This window comes from Bufo gargarizans, chromosome 6, assembly GCF_014858855.1.
Source record: "Bufo gargarizans isolate SCDJY-AF-19 chromosome 6, ASM1485885v1, whole genome shotgun sequence".
Classification (NCBI taxonomy): Eukaryota; Metazoa; Chordata; class Amphibia; order Anura; family Bufonidae; genus Bufo; species Bufo gargarizans.
Window position 1 is genome coordinate 206,570,434 of NC_058085.1, and position 15,229 is coordinate 206,585,662.

The 15,229-nt window shown below is 43.9% G+C and overlaps 1 protein-coding gene across 2 annotated transcripts in view; it reads right to left on the reverse strand.

The window, feature by feature from the left end:
• ADK (adenosine kinase) overlaps positions 1-15,229 on the reverse strand; it is a 373,135-nt gene that overhangs the window by 326,403 nt on the left and 31,503 nt on the right. Inside the window, exon 1 of one of the 2 annotated variants that reach the window (XM_044297317.1) lies at positions 1,689-1,818. The exons of the other annotated variant lie outside the window; for it this stretch is intronic. Coding sequence (XP_044153252.1) covers positions 1,689-1,702 — 14 coding nt within the window. The 5' untranslated portion in view covers positions 1,703-1,818. Of the gene's footprint in view, positions 1-1,688; positions 1,819-15,229 lie in introns of those variants that run through there. 2 annotated transcript variants of the gene reach the window in all.

Sequence of the window (15,229 nt, forward strand, 5' to 3'; positions counted from 1 at the left end):
CTGTAAAAATGTATAAAAAAAGACAATTCAGAATGTGATAATATACTGCAAATTGTGAAGTTTCATTTTATCCTGAATATCTCTATACTGAGCTCCATTAGCAACATGGCACTTAAAGTATATTAACACTCAAACTGGAATATACGTGAAGTCCTTCAACTATGGTCATCGTCTGGAAGTCCATAAACACCATACCCATAGACTGCCTCCTCCAATGGCGACCATGACCACTAGACTACTAGAGGAACTCTAAGGCTCACCTGTGCAATGTAGAGGAACATTTCTCATTAGGTGCTTATGGATGGTAAAGCATGGAATCTGAAAACAGGTTACCACTTACACCAGAAGGTCCAGGCTGTACTATGTACATTGTGCAGTGGAAGTGGAATAGTTTACTTTACATCATAAGGATGGCTGGGTGCGTTTTTGTTGCTCACCTGGAGTCAACATGGCACCAGGATGCACTATGGAAAGATGCAAGCCAATGCAGGTTGAATGATGCTCTGGGCAACTCTTAGTTCCTGCCATAGTATTCCTTAATGACAGTGACATCTCTAATTAGACTACTTCGTCCTGCCATACCACAAAAATTATTCAGAAATGGTTTGAAGGACATGACAGTGTGCAGAGTGTTGACTTGGCCTAAAAATCCCCTACACCTCAATCAAGCATCTGTGGATGTCCTGGTTTATGGAGGGGCCACTTTGCATGCAGATAACCAGTGTCACCACTCTCAGGCTCCAGCAATCACTTGATGTGCCATCAGTGGCCCCCACATACTAGAGCTAGTGATTAGCTGCATCCCAGGGTAGAGTCAAGATAAAAGTTTGGTAGGGTATTCTGTATATACCCTACAAAAGGTCACTTGTTGAGACAGCAGCTGAATGGACTATTACTAGATGTGAGCCAAGAAGGCATGGAGAGTTATAACATAGGCGAGAAAGGCTTCCTGCCAGATGCAATGACTAGGTGCCAACCTGAACCAACTCTTTTGTGCCATATGTGCCTTCTGCAAGGGCTTTTGTGGATATTTTACAGGTATCCATGAATTCTCAGTAAATGTACCACAAATAATGAAAACAAAGAACCGTAAGGAAATTTTAAAACCAAGATGGCCACGGCTCACGTGAGGTGTCAAAAAATGGTGACTAGTACAGTGCACTAAGTAAAGAACATGTCATCTACATGCCAGTTCCGGCAGTGTACTAAACCAGACCAATGGCTGTTTGCTTACTGGTTCTCATGCTGTTAGGCGCTAGCAGAGCACCGTGTGACTGTCAGCAAAGCATTTCATTAGGCAAAGTGGTTTGGAAGTTGTCCCAGCTCTGTCCCCTCCAGCAAGTGCGGCAGCGGAGCACATGGGGTTAAAAGCCATTACAGGGAAGGTTTGTGGAGGCTGCTAAATGTCACACAGGTCTCAGGCTGACATTATGCAATGATCAGGACATCAAAAATATTGATAGATCCCAGGGTCCACTTTTCTGTGTCATCCCTCATCCTGGAAACCGCAGCAGCCGTCATCTATGCAGGCTGGACCACAGCTGGATTCACTGCCAGGCACCACAGGGCAGCAGCAGAAGGGAAAGGCAGCGTGCACACTTAAAAGTTGTCCACATCAGCAGAAGTGACAGAATAGTGAGAGCACACAATGAGGACAGGCTGCAGGTAAGCACAAGTGGGACGGTTACCTTAAGGCTGGCATGTTGTCACAGTCCTCAGCTTAGAATGGCAGTAGACAGCTTGTTGGCACTGGGCACCGGTCTGTGCAGTAAGCAGCGTGCTTCCAGGCGAGCAAGATATCTCTCCACCGTAAACCGGAAGCTCCGCCCATCCGAGCCGCGATTGGCTAAAGCGCGCCTAACAGTCTCCCCACAGGGCATCTGGCCACCCAGTTCTGAGGCGCTGCCGGCTGGACGCGTCCTACACACAGCGGCAAATGCCAACACCCGCGCGTGCCAGCCTGGTCCATAGGAAAATGACACTTCACTACAATTGACCCCCGGGTGACTGTCTTCCCACAAGTTATAGGCTCTCACTGGGAAATAAGACCTACAGATTGGGCCACGGCAATGGCGGTTTGTCAGCTTGGTCAATGTGGAGATGCTGTCAAATGCAACTACATGCTATATAAAGTAGCTCTCCAACTACTCTATGCTCCACCAAATACATACCTTCATATTAAAAACCTAAATTATGCCTCGTAAAAAGAAAAACATTTTCTGTTTACAACATATTCACTATCTCTGCAACATAACTAATCTCTTCCACTAGGGGGCGAACGCGTCCTGTAAGGGATACTCAGCTGTACATAAAACCACATGGCTGCCGAGCGGGCAGATATAGATTAGATAGGCATCATGCATTCAAAAGTCTTCAGTTCCTTTCATTTTTTTAAAATAATTTTACACAGGGCCATAATATGTAAAAAAGTTAAATGTTTCCCCATCATTCTGCACTCAATTGAAAAGAAAAAACGGAACTACTTTCACACGAGCATTCGGGGCTCCGCTTGCGAGTTCCGTTTGAATGCCCCGAACGCATCCGTCCTGCCCCAATGACTCTTTCAAACTTGCGTTGTCCGGATCCGGCGTGTACTCCACTTGCCGGAATTACACGCCGGATCCGGAAAAACGCAAGTGTACTGAAAGCATTTGAAGACTGATCAGTCTTCAAAATGCTTTCAGTGTTACTATGGCAGCCAGGACGCTATTAAAGTCCTGGTTGCCATAGTAGGAGCAGGGAAGCGGTATACTTACAGTCCGCACGGCTCCCGGGGCGCTCCAGAGTGACGTCAGAGCGCCCCATGCGCATGGATGACGTGCCATGCGATCACGTGATCCATGCACTTGGGGCGCCCTGATGTCACTCTGGAGCCGCACGGATGGTAAGTATACCGCTTCCCCGCTCCTACTATGGCAACCAGGACTTTAGCGTCCCGGCAGCCATGGTAACCACTCAAAAAGCTAAACGTCGGATCCGGCAATGCGCCGAAACAACGTTTAGCTTAAGGCCGGATCAATGCCTTTCAATGGGCATTAATTCCGGATCCGGCAAGTCTTCAGGATTTTTGGCCGGAGCAAAAAGCACAGCATGCTGCGGTATTTTCTCCGGCCAAAAAACGTTCCGTTCCGGAACTGAAGACATCCTGAACGGATTTCGCTCCATTCAGAATGCATGGGGATAATCCTGATCAGGATTCTTCCGGCATAGAGCCCCGACGACAGAACTCTATGCCGGAAGACAATAACGCAGGTGTGAAAGAGCCCTAACTCTATTCAGAATGGGGATATGCCTGATCAGTTCTTTTCGGGTATAGAGCCCCTAGGACGGAACTTTAAGCCGGAAAAGAAAAACGCTAGTGTGAAAGTACCCCAAGTATATTACATGTGAGGGGCACAGCACATTTTGGGGGGGGGGGGGGGGGGGGCTGTTGGAGAACTTGGATAACCCCTTAGTGACTACCCATAAGTATTTTTGCGGCAGCAGAGTCTAAGCACTGCGAGCCGTGGCCCTGCTCTAACAGCCTGGACAGGCAGGAGTGCCAATCCAGGCTGTTTAACACTTTACATGCCACGGGCAATGGCTCCCGGCACATGTAAAGTGCTGACAGAGGGAGCGGACTCCCTCCGTCTCCGATCGGCACCCCGCAAATATAATCGCGGGGTGCCGATGTGTGTGTAGGCTGCCTGGGGACTGATGTAGGCCCCAGATCAGCCTTGAGTAATTTTCAGCAGCCTGCTGGTCAATGTCAGAATAGCATTTTCATTAAAATGCAAATCACTATAGGGATAGTGCATTGCATTTTAAAAGCAATCAAAATACTGTTATAGTCCCCTTGTGTGACTATTAAGTGGTAAAAAAAAAGTAAAAATACTCATTTATTCAATTTAAAAAAATCCTATAAAAAAAATTTAAGCAATTTAATCCCATAAAAAAAAAAAAAAAAAAAAAAAAAAAAAAAAAGGTGTACCGCAAAATGTCACCATTAAAAATTACAACTTGTCCCACAAAAACAAGCCCTCAAAGCTATATAGACTGAAAAATAAAAAAAATTATAGCTCTGGCTGGGCCTCTGAAGGACATTCAACGAGTTGTCCGGGCAGTGTGCTTAGGGTCATTCACTTCGGCCCAGTCTTCAATTCATTCAACCTTCGGCCCAGTCTGAAGTCCGGAGCACAGTTTTTCATGCTTTAGTTTTTATTTTGGTGAAAGAGGGGATATTTAGAATATATATATATTTTTTCTTTCACACTTTATTAGATCCCATCGGGAACTTGCTATTCTAATAGACCCCAATGCTAGTTTCCTATGGAGCCCTATAATAGGCAAGGGCTCCATAGAAAATACTATGCAGCAGCCATCCTGTCAATCACAAAGACAGGGGCTGCTACACAGAAGGTCCAGCTCTTCTGATCAAAATATTTCATTTTTATTTATAAAAAGAAAAAATTACTAAAAATTGGAAAAAAATTGCAACTTTACAAATTTCTATACCTCCCAAAATTGTTATTACTTTACATTCCCCATATGCATACTTCATGTTTGGAACATTTTGTGAATGCAATTTTATTTTTTGGGGACGTTAGCAAATCTTGAAATTCAGAAAATTTCCAAAACCCACTTTTTAAAGGACCAGTTCAGGTCTGAAGTCACTTTGTGAGGCTTACATAATAGAAACCACCCAAAAATGACCCCATTTTAGAAACTACACCCCTGAAGGTGTTCAAAACCGATTTTTACAAACGTTGTTAACCCTTTAGGTGTGCCACAAGAATTAATTGAAAAAGTTTAACTTTTTTGGCAGATTTTCCATTTTAACTTTTTTTTTATCCACTAAGGCTACTTTCACACTTGCGTTCGGAGCGGAATCCGTCTGGTGTCTGCACCGACGGATCGCTCCTATAATGCAAAAAATGGTATCTGTTCAGAACGGATCCGTCTGCATTATATTTTATAAAAAATTCTAAGTGTGAAAGTTAGTAAGACGGATGCGTCCAGACTTCGCATTGAAAGTCAATAGAGGACGGATCCGTTTGAAATTGCACCATATTGTGTCAATGTCAAACGGATCCGTCCCCATTGACTTACATTGTAAGTCTGGTAGGATCCATTTGGTGCCACACAGCCAGGCGGACAACCGAACACTGCGTTCGGGTGTCCGCATGCTGAGCGGAACGGAGGCCACACTGAGCCATACTGATGCATTCTGAGCGGATCTGCATCCATTCAGAATGCATTGGGGCTTTACAGATCCGTTCGGGGCCGCTTGTGAGAGCCTTCAAACGGAACTCACAAGCGGAACCCCTAACGCAAGTGTGAAAGTAGCCTAACAAAGCAAAGGTTACAGCCAAACAAAAAAAAAAAAAAACTGTTTATTGCCCCGATTCTTTAGTTTACAGAAACACCCCATGTGGTCAAAAACTGCTGTATGGCCACACGGCAGGGCGCAGAAGGAAAGAAACGCCATATGGTTTTTGGAGGGTACATGTCACTGGGATAATTTTAACTTGCCATGTACCATTTGAAGACCCCCTGATGCATCCCTAGAGTAGAAACTACAAAAAAAAAAAAACACAACCCATTTTTGGAAACTACGGGATAAGGTGGCAGTTTTGTTGGTACTATTTTAGGGTACAGATGATTTTTTTGTTGCTCTATATTACACTTTGTGATGAAAGGTAAAAATAGCAGTTTTGCCACTATTTTTTGTTAGTTACACGTTTATTTGACAGGTTAGAGCACGAGTTTTTTGTTTTTTTATAGAACAGGTTGTTACGGATGCGACAATACCAAATATGACTAAGGCTACTTTCACACTAGCGTTTTTTTGAATCCGGCGTTCAATTCAGACACCGGAACTGCCCGCCAGATCCGGAAAAACGTGTGAAAACTGATTACATTTGAATCCTGATCAGGATTTCGATCACAATGGAAAAATGCACTGGAAAAAACGGATCTGCCATTTATGGACTAACTTTTTTTTCCTATTTTTCAGGTTTAAACATGCAAAAGCCGGATCCGTTTTGACTGAACACACGGCGCCGGATCCGGCGTTAATGCAAGTCAATGGGAAAAGGGCCGGATCTGGCGTTCAGTCAAAGGGCCAGATTTATCATGACTGACGGCTGACTCCACTTTCACATATGGCTAAAGTCAGTTTTAGCCAAGTCAGATTTATGATCGTCCCTTTAAGACTGTAATAAAAGTGGTTTCACGGTAGCAGTTTATCTGTCAGTAAGCAGCTTTACAAAAGTCGCACATCTTTACGAAAAAGTCGCACGTTTTTATGAGAAAGTCGCATGTTCTATTAAAAAGTCTCATAAGATAAGCATGGTCCTCACTGGAGTGAAATTGAGACTTTTTTGCGACTTTTTAAATAGTCCCAATAGTAAATCTGTCTAGAGAGATCATTTACATAAGAAAACACGCCCACTTTCAGAAAACTGGCGAGCATAGTGCAGAGCAGAAAAAAGTCGCAAATTTGTGCGCAGTTTTAGCGTTTGGGACTTTTTCACTCCATTATTCTGACCTGAGCTAATGATAAATCTGGCCCAAAGTGTTCAGGATTTTTGTCCGGAGGTAAAAATACTGCATGCTACGGTTTTCTGAAAAGCCTGATCAGTCAAAAAGACTGAACAGAAGACATCCTGATGCATCCTGAGGGACGGACTCTCAATTCAGAATGCATTAGTATAAAACTGATCAGTTCTTTTCCGGATTTGAGCCCCTAGGACGGAACTCAGCGCCAGAAAAGAAAAACACTAGTGTGAAAGTACCCTAATAAAGCATTTTTGAAAAAAACATTTTTTTTATAGTGTCACCATATTCTGAAATAGGCCTGCACAATATATCGCCAAAGCAATCGCAATTAATCGCCATATCGCAATTGGCCGACCCAAAAATGCTGCAATTATATTACCATATTTGATGGGGACGCTTCTAGTTAGAATACACTACAAACTTTGTACAAGACTGCCGCCTGCTGCCTGGCAGCACCCGATCTCTTACAGGGGGATATGAATTATGATAGCACAATTAACCCATCAGGTGCGGCACCGGAAGGGGTTAATTGTACTATCATATTCCCCTGTAAGAGATCAGGGCTGCCAGGCAGCAGGGGGCAGACCCCCCCCCCCCCAGTTTGAATATCGTTGGTGGCACAGTGCGCACCCCCCATTCATTGTAATAAATCGTTGGTGGCACAGTGTGCACCCACCATCGGCCCCCCTCTCTCTATAGTAACAACAGTGTGCGCCCCCCCCTTCCCCATCTTTGGTGGCAGCGTGGTTCCGATCGGAGTCCCAGTTTAATCACTGGGGCTCCGATCGGTAACCATGGCAACCAGGACGCTACTGCAGTCCTGGTTGCCATGGTTACTTAGCAATAGTACAACAGTAGAAGATTCATAGTTACCTGCTTGCTGCTGCGATGTCTGTCTGGCCGGGAGCTCCACCTACTGGTAAGTGACAGGTCTGTGCGGCACATTGCTAAAGAACTGTCACTTACCAGTAGGAGGAGCTCCCGGCCGGTCACAGACATCGCAGCAGCAAGCAGGTAAGTATGAATCTTCTACAATTGTACTATTGCTAAGTAACCATGGCAACCAGGGCTGCAGTAGCTTCCTGGTTGCCATGGTTACCGATCGGAGCCCCAGCGATTAAACTGGGACTCCGATCGGAACTACGCTGCCACCAATGATCCGGGGGGTGGGGGGAGATGGGAGGCCGCACACTGCCACCAATGTTGTTACTGCTATAGAGGGAGGGGGGGGCGATGGGGGGCGCACACTGTGCCACCAACGATTTATTACAATAGAGGGAGGGAAGGGGGGGCAATGGTGGACGCACACTGTGCCACCAACGATTTATTACAATAGAGGGAGGGAGGGGGGGGCGATGGTGGGCGCACACTGTGCCACCAACGATATTCAAACTGGGGAGGGGGGAAGGGGGGGGGGGGTCTGCCCCCTGCTGCCTGGCAGCCCTGATCTCTTACAGGGGAATATGATAGTACAATTAACCCCTTTAGGTGCCGCACCTGAAGGGGTTAATTGTGGTATCATATCCCCCTTTAAGAGATCGGGTGCTGCCAGGCAGCAGGGGGCAGTCATGTACACAGTTTGTAGTATATTCTAACTAGAAGCGTCCCCATCACCATGGGAACGCCTCTGTGTTAGAATATACTGTCGGAAATGAGTTTCACGATGTAGCTCATATCCGACAGTATATTCTAACAGAGGCGTTCCCATGGTGATGGGGACGCATCAAGTTATGTTCGGGTGTCCGCCTGGCCGTGCGGAGGCAAGCGGATCCGTCCAGACTTATAATGGACGGATCCGTTTGAAGATGACACACTGTGGCTCAATTTTCAAACGGATCCGTCCCCCATTGACTTTCAATGTAAAGTCTGGACGGATCCGTCTGAGGCTACTTTCACACTTAGAAATGTTTTAACAATATAATGCAGACGGATCCGCTCTGAACGGAGCCACCGTCTGCATTATATGAACACAAGTGTGAAAGTAAAGGGACTCCTGACTTTACATTGAAAGTCAATGGGGACGGATCCGTTTGCAATTGCACCATATTGTGTCAACGTCAAACGGATCCGTCCCCATTGACTTGCATTGTAATTCAGGACGGATCCGATTGGCTCCGCACGGCCAGGCGGACACCAAAACGACTTTTTTTGTCATGTCCGTGGATCCTCCAAAAATCAAGGAAGACCCACGGACGAAAAAACTGTCACAGATCAGACCCCGTTTTTGCGGACCGTGAAAAAAAAAAAAAACTGTCGCGTGCATGAGGCCTAATGCAAATATGTTATTTAATTTAGTAAAAGATGTTTTATTTTGAAAAACACTGTGCATTATCAGTAATTTGTGTGTGCTTTTGCCTTGAAAATCCAGGCAAATAGACCTCTAGCACAATTCCCTTAAAATATTGCATCGCATACAGTTATCGCAATTTTTAGGGCCCTAATCGCAATCGCACAAAATTCCCATATCGTGCAGCCCTATTCTGAAAGCCATAGTTTTTATTTTTTGGGCGAATGTCTTATGTAGGGGCTCAATTTTGGGGTGCATATGACTGATCGCTTGCTATTACACTTTTTGTGATGTAAGTGACAAAATGGCTTTTTTACGGTTTCTATTTTTTTACGGTGTTCACCCGAGCGGTTAAATCATGTAATATTTTTATAGAGCAGGTTGATACGGACACAGCGATACCTAATATGTATACTTTAAGTTTATACACTAAACTTTTGAAACAAAAAAAATTAATATAATATATACACACAACTATGACATAGTGGGAATAACTGAGACATGGCTGGATGATAGCTATGACTGGGCAGTTAATGTACAGGGTTACAGTCTGTTTAGACAGGATCGCCAAAACCGGAGAGGGGGAGGGGTCTGCCTTTAGGTAAAGTCCGGTCTAAAGCCCACACTCCGCGAAGATATAAGTGAGGGATATGAACATGTGGAGTCAGTGTGGGTAGAGATACATGGAGCTAAAAACAATAAATTATTAATAGGAGTTTACTATAAACCACCTAATATTCCAGAGTCCACAGAAAATCTACTAATAAAAGAGATAGACGAGGCGGAAAATTATAATGAGGTGGTTATTATGGGGGACTTCAACTACCCAGATATAGACTGGGAAACTGAAACTTGTATATCTCATAAAGGAAACAGGTTCTTGGCAATAACCAAAGACATTACCTCTCCCAACTGGTTCAGGACCCGACTAGAGGGACGGCCATACTGGACTTAGTATTAACCAATAGGCCGGACAGAACAACAGACGTGCAGGTTAGGGAAAACCTGGGAAATAGTGACCACAAAGTAATAACCTTCCAATTATCATTCAAAAGAGCGTTTCTACAGGGAGGAACAAAAATACCAAACTTCAAAAAAGCTACATTTAGCCAACTAAGAGAGGCCATAGGCCTAACTAACTGGGACAAAGTCCTCAAAAATAAAAATACAGCCACAAAATGGGAAATCTTTAAAAACCATCCTAAAATCTCATTGTGAGAGGTACATACCGTATGGTAATAAAAGGTTAAGGAACAAAAAGAAACCAATGTGGATAAATAGAACTGTAAAGAAAGCAATAAATGACTAAAAGAAAGCATATCATTCACTGAAACAGGAGGGGAGCACGGAAGCACTGAAAAACTATAAGGAAAAAAATAGAACATGTAAAAAAACGAATAAAAGCGGCCAAACTAGAGACCGAGAGATTAATTGCCAAAGAGAGTAAAACTAACCCTAAAATAAAAAATGTTCTTCAATTATACAAATGTTAAAAAGAATAAATCAGAAGGCGTCGGCCCTTTAAAGAGTAATGAGGTTTTTCTTTTTGTTTTTTTTCTTTAATATAAATGAAAACTTTACATCCAGTGTCTTTTATCCTGCAATGTGATGAGCAAATTATACTGTACAGTAAATTGACATTGTGGAAGATGATGTATGCTATGATTTTCTAATAAAAAATTTGCGAAATATAGAGTAATGAGGGGGAAGTCGCAGAGAGCGACGAGGAGAAAGCAAAGCTGTTAAATATTTTTTTCTCCAATGTATTCACTGAGGAAAATAAATTGTCAGATGACATGCAGAACGCAAAAATAAATTCCCCATTAAAAGTGTCCTGTCTGACCCAGGAAGAAGTACATCAGCGACTTAAAGATTAAAATAGACAAATCGCCAGGACCGGATGACATACACCCCCGTATCCTAAGGGAATTAAGTAATGTCACAGCCAGACCCTTATTTCTGATATTTGCACACTCTATACTGACAGGGAATGTCCCACAGGATTGGCACATGGCATATGTGGTGCCAATATTCAAAAAGGGGCCAAAAACAGAGCCTGGAAACTATAGGCCGGTAAGTTTAACATCTGTTGTGGGTAAACAGTTTGAAGGTTTTCTGAGAGATGCTATATTAGAGCATCTCAACAGAAATAAGCAAATAACGCCATATCAGCATGGCTTCGTGAGGGATCGGTCATGTCAGACTAATTTAATCAGTTTCTATGAGTAGGTAAGTTCTAGACTTGACAGCGGCGAATCAATGGATGTCGTATATCTGGACTTCTCCAAAGCATTTGACACTGTACCACATAAAAGGTTAGTATATAAAATGAGAATGCTCAGACTGGGAGAAAACATCTGTAAGTGGGTAAGTAACTGGCTCAGTGATAGAAAACAGAGGGTGGTTATTAATGGTACATACTCAGATTGGGTCACTGTCACTAGTGGGGTACCTCAGGGGTCAGTATTGGGCCCTATTCTCTTCAATATATTTATTAATGATCTTGTAGAAGGCTTGCATAGTAAAGTATCAATTTTCGCAGATGACATGAAACTGTAATTAAAAGTAATTTACACTGATGAGGACAGTATAGTACTACAGAGGGATCTGGATAGATTGGAGGCTTGGGCAGATAAGTGGCAGATGAGGTTTAACACTGATAAATGTAAAGTTATGCACATGGGAAGAAAAAAAATGCAAGTCACCCGTACATACTAAATGGTAAAACACTCAGTAACACGACATGGAAAAGGATCTAGGAATTTTAATAACCAGCAAACTAAGCTGCAAAAACCAGTGTCAGGCAGCTGCTGCCAAGGCCAACAAGGTTGCATCAGAAGGGGCATAGATTCCCGTGATAAGAACATAGTCCTACACTTTACAAATCGCTAGTCAGACCACACATGGAGTACTGTGTACAGTTCTGGGCTCCTGTAAACAAGGCAGACATAGCAGAGCTGGAGAAGGTCCAGAGGAGGGCATCTAAAGTAATAACTGGAATGGGGCAACTACAGTACCCTGAAAGATTATCAAAATTAGGGTTATTCACTTTAGAAAAGAGACGACTGAGGGGAGATCTAATTAATATGTATAAATATATCAGGAGTCAGTACAGAGATCTATCCCATCAGCTATTTATCCCCAGAACTGACTGACGAGGAGACATCCTCTGCGTCTGGAGGAAAGAAGGTTTGTACACAAACATAGAAAAGGATTCTTTACGGTAAGAGCAGTGAGACTATGGAACTCTCTGCCTGAGGAGGTGGTGATGGTGAGTACAATAAAGGAATTCAAGAGGGCCATGGACGTATTTCTGGAGCGTAATAATATTACAGGCTATAGCTACTAGAGAGGGGTCGCTGATCCAGGGAGTTATTCTGATTGCCTGATTGGAGTCGGGAAGGAAGTTTATATTCCCCTAAAGTGGAGAAAATTGGCTTCTACCTCACAGGGTTTTTTTTTTTTTGCCTTCCCCTGGATCAACTTGCGGGATAAGGGTCCATTCACACGTCCGCAAAATGGATCCGCGTCTGTTCCGCAATTTTGCGGAATGGGTGCAGACCCATTAATTTTCGATGGGGCCGTAATTTGCGGATCCGCACTTCCGCATCCGCAAAAAAATAGAACATGTCCTATTCTTGTCCGCAATTGCGGACAAGAACAGGCATATTCTATTAGTGCAGGCAATGTGCGGTCCCCAAAATGCGGAATGCACATTGCCGCTTTCCGTGTTTTGCGGATCCGTGGCTCCGTGTATCCGCAAAACACGTTGCGGACATGTGAATGGAGCCTAACAGGCCGAACTGGATGGACAAATGTCTTTTTTCAGCCTTATGTACTATGTTACTATGTATGTTACACAGTTGCAAGAAAAAGTATGTGAACTCCTTGGAATGATATGGATTTCTGCACAAATTGGTCATAAAATGTGATCTGATCTTCATCTAAGTCGCAACAATAGACAATCACAGTCTGCTTAAACTAATAACACACAAAGCCCGATGAAGCGCATGTAGCGCGAAATGTCAGTCACTGTTTGATGCGTGTTTAAGACTTGTCTGCCCCCTGCTATTTCTACGATTATGGAATAAAGTACCGCATTGAAGCATATTGCACACCATGTAAACATTCACAGTGCAGGTGGAAAAAGTAGGGGGAATATAGCAGTGCGTCTTATGAGGCGAATGCTGCTGATTTTGCCGTATTTTCATTGATACACCCGCCGCGATGCCGCACGGCAGGTGTATCAGTTGGGAGGGAGGAGGGGCTGGCATCTGCATTTATGATGACAGCTGGGCCCGTGCAGTGACTATTCTACTACACAGGCCCCGCTCACTGTATAAATCGTATCTGTATTCTGTAATAGTTAATTGTGTATATACCAGCAATCACATAATCAGCGCTACTTACAACTACAAGTGCTCGGTAGGTAGCAGAGAGGAGGGAGGAGGCAGGCCAGGAGGATAGGCGGGCGGCGTGTCACTCACTATGTCACGCGCCCACCTTATGAATGAAGCAGGCGGCGTGGGGCGCATGACGTAGTGACTCACGCTGCCAGCGCCCGTTCTCCCGGCCTGCCTCCTCCCTCGTCTCTGCTACCTACCGAGCGCTTGTAGTTGTAAGTAGCGCTGATTATGTATATACCGGTAATCGCATAATTAACTATTACAGAATACAGATACGATTATACAGTAAGCGGGGCCCGTGTAGTAGAATACAGTCACTGCACGGGTCCCTCTGTCATTATAAAAGCAGATGCGACCCCCACCCCTTGTATTAAGGGTCATTCACTACAGGGACACTATTATAGAGGGGAACTGTAAGAATGAAGGCCAATGCATGCAGTGCGTCACGTTACCGCAAAACAAAATGTGTTAAGTGACCGAGCATGCTTTTCATATGCTTCACTATATGGTACGCAACGCACAGTTAAGGAACTGCAATACTTATACTTTCCATTGTGTTGTGTTCCGCTGTTACAGGGAACGCAACGCCCATGGTTAACCTAGCCTCTCACTGATAACTGATTAAGTAAATATGTTTATCCAGGACTAGAGACACTTTTATAAGTGAAGGTAATGGACAGTCAACAGTTCAAGACTGAAGCTGTAAACCATTTGAAAAACTGCTGTCATTGTTAGCTTAAACTTAAAACATGACTATGGGATTCTACTAGGGAAATCATGTTTCAAAATATATGCCCCTTTCTGGATCCTCCCACTGTCCTATCTTCAGCAGAAGATCAGGAGAAAGCAGCAGAAGCACCATTTTTGAACTGATAAAGTTCCTGCTCCTGTTTATGCCTGCTGCTACCATCCAGCCACTTGATTCCACTTTTCATTGTTTGTCTTTTGCTTAAACTGTTCAATACAGTAGACTGTTCGCTTCCTAGCCAGTAGTTCTGCGGTAATGACATGTATGTTGCCTTTCGTTCCTTCAAGGAATGTATAAATACAGTTGCATATTAAATAGAGAGTCTGAGTCGGAAGTACCAAAAACTGAGGAGTCAGAGCATTTATCGACCGACTCCACAGCCCTGCTTCCCGATATTACTTTAAATTTAAAATGTCCTCTTGTAGCAGTTTTTCTTCTTTTAAATTTAAATTTTTTTCCCACAGATGCCCCAATATGTTGTACCCAGTGAGAGAAGCTAGCCGTCTTATGATGTGCTACCTGGTTTTATTAACACCCTACATGTCGCCCTAATCTTTTGCCTGGACATGCAGCAGGGCTCAGAAATAAGAGCACCATGCACATTGTAATTTACTCCGCTTGTATACTGAAAACTGTAGAGGCTCTCGGGTGAAATAAGTAGAACCCCCTGAGAGGAGATTCCATTTTGGAATCTGGGCCCATCAAGGTATTCAGGGGTGGGGTGAGCATTTTGACGCCACAGGTATCTTGCAGGAATTTATGTGCAAAGTGAAATACCACAGATATGGCATATTAGTGCTCAACATATTGTACCTAGCTGGTGCCACTGCCTCACCACACTTCTTGAATAGATAAGCAGATTCTGCTGGGTGTGGAAATGCCATAAAATGTGAGCTGCTGTAAGGGCACAAAGTAGAGCTCAGAAGGGAAGGAGCGCCATTTGGAGTGTGGATTCTGCTAGACTGGTTTTCGGGTGCTAAATACATAAATATATATATAATTTTATTTTTTTCCCCTGGTTCTTTTCTGGCCCTTGTTTACATGCAATAAAAACACTCTAACCTCCCCCTGCACTGCCAAGGGAGTGGATACAAGAGCTGCCCCGAGTGCTGGGAGAATAAGCAGCATGTTGTATGTGTAGAACTACAAGTCCCAGCTGTATAATGGCACTGCTAATACACAAGATCTTCCCCCTAACTTCTTGTGCAATGTCTGTCAGCTCCAGTGCCCAGCATTGTCTCCTCCCTG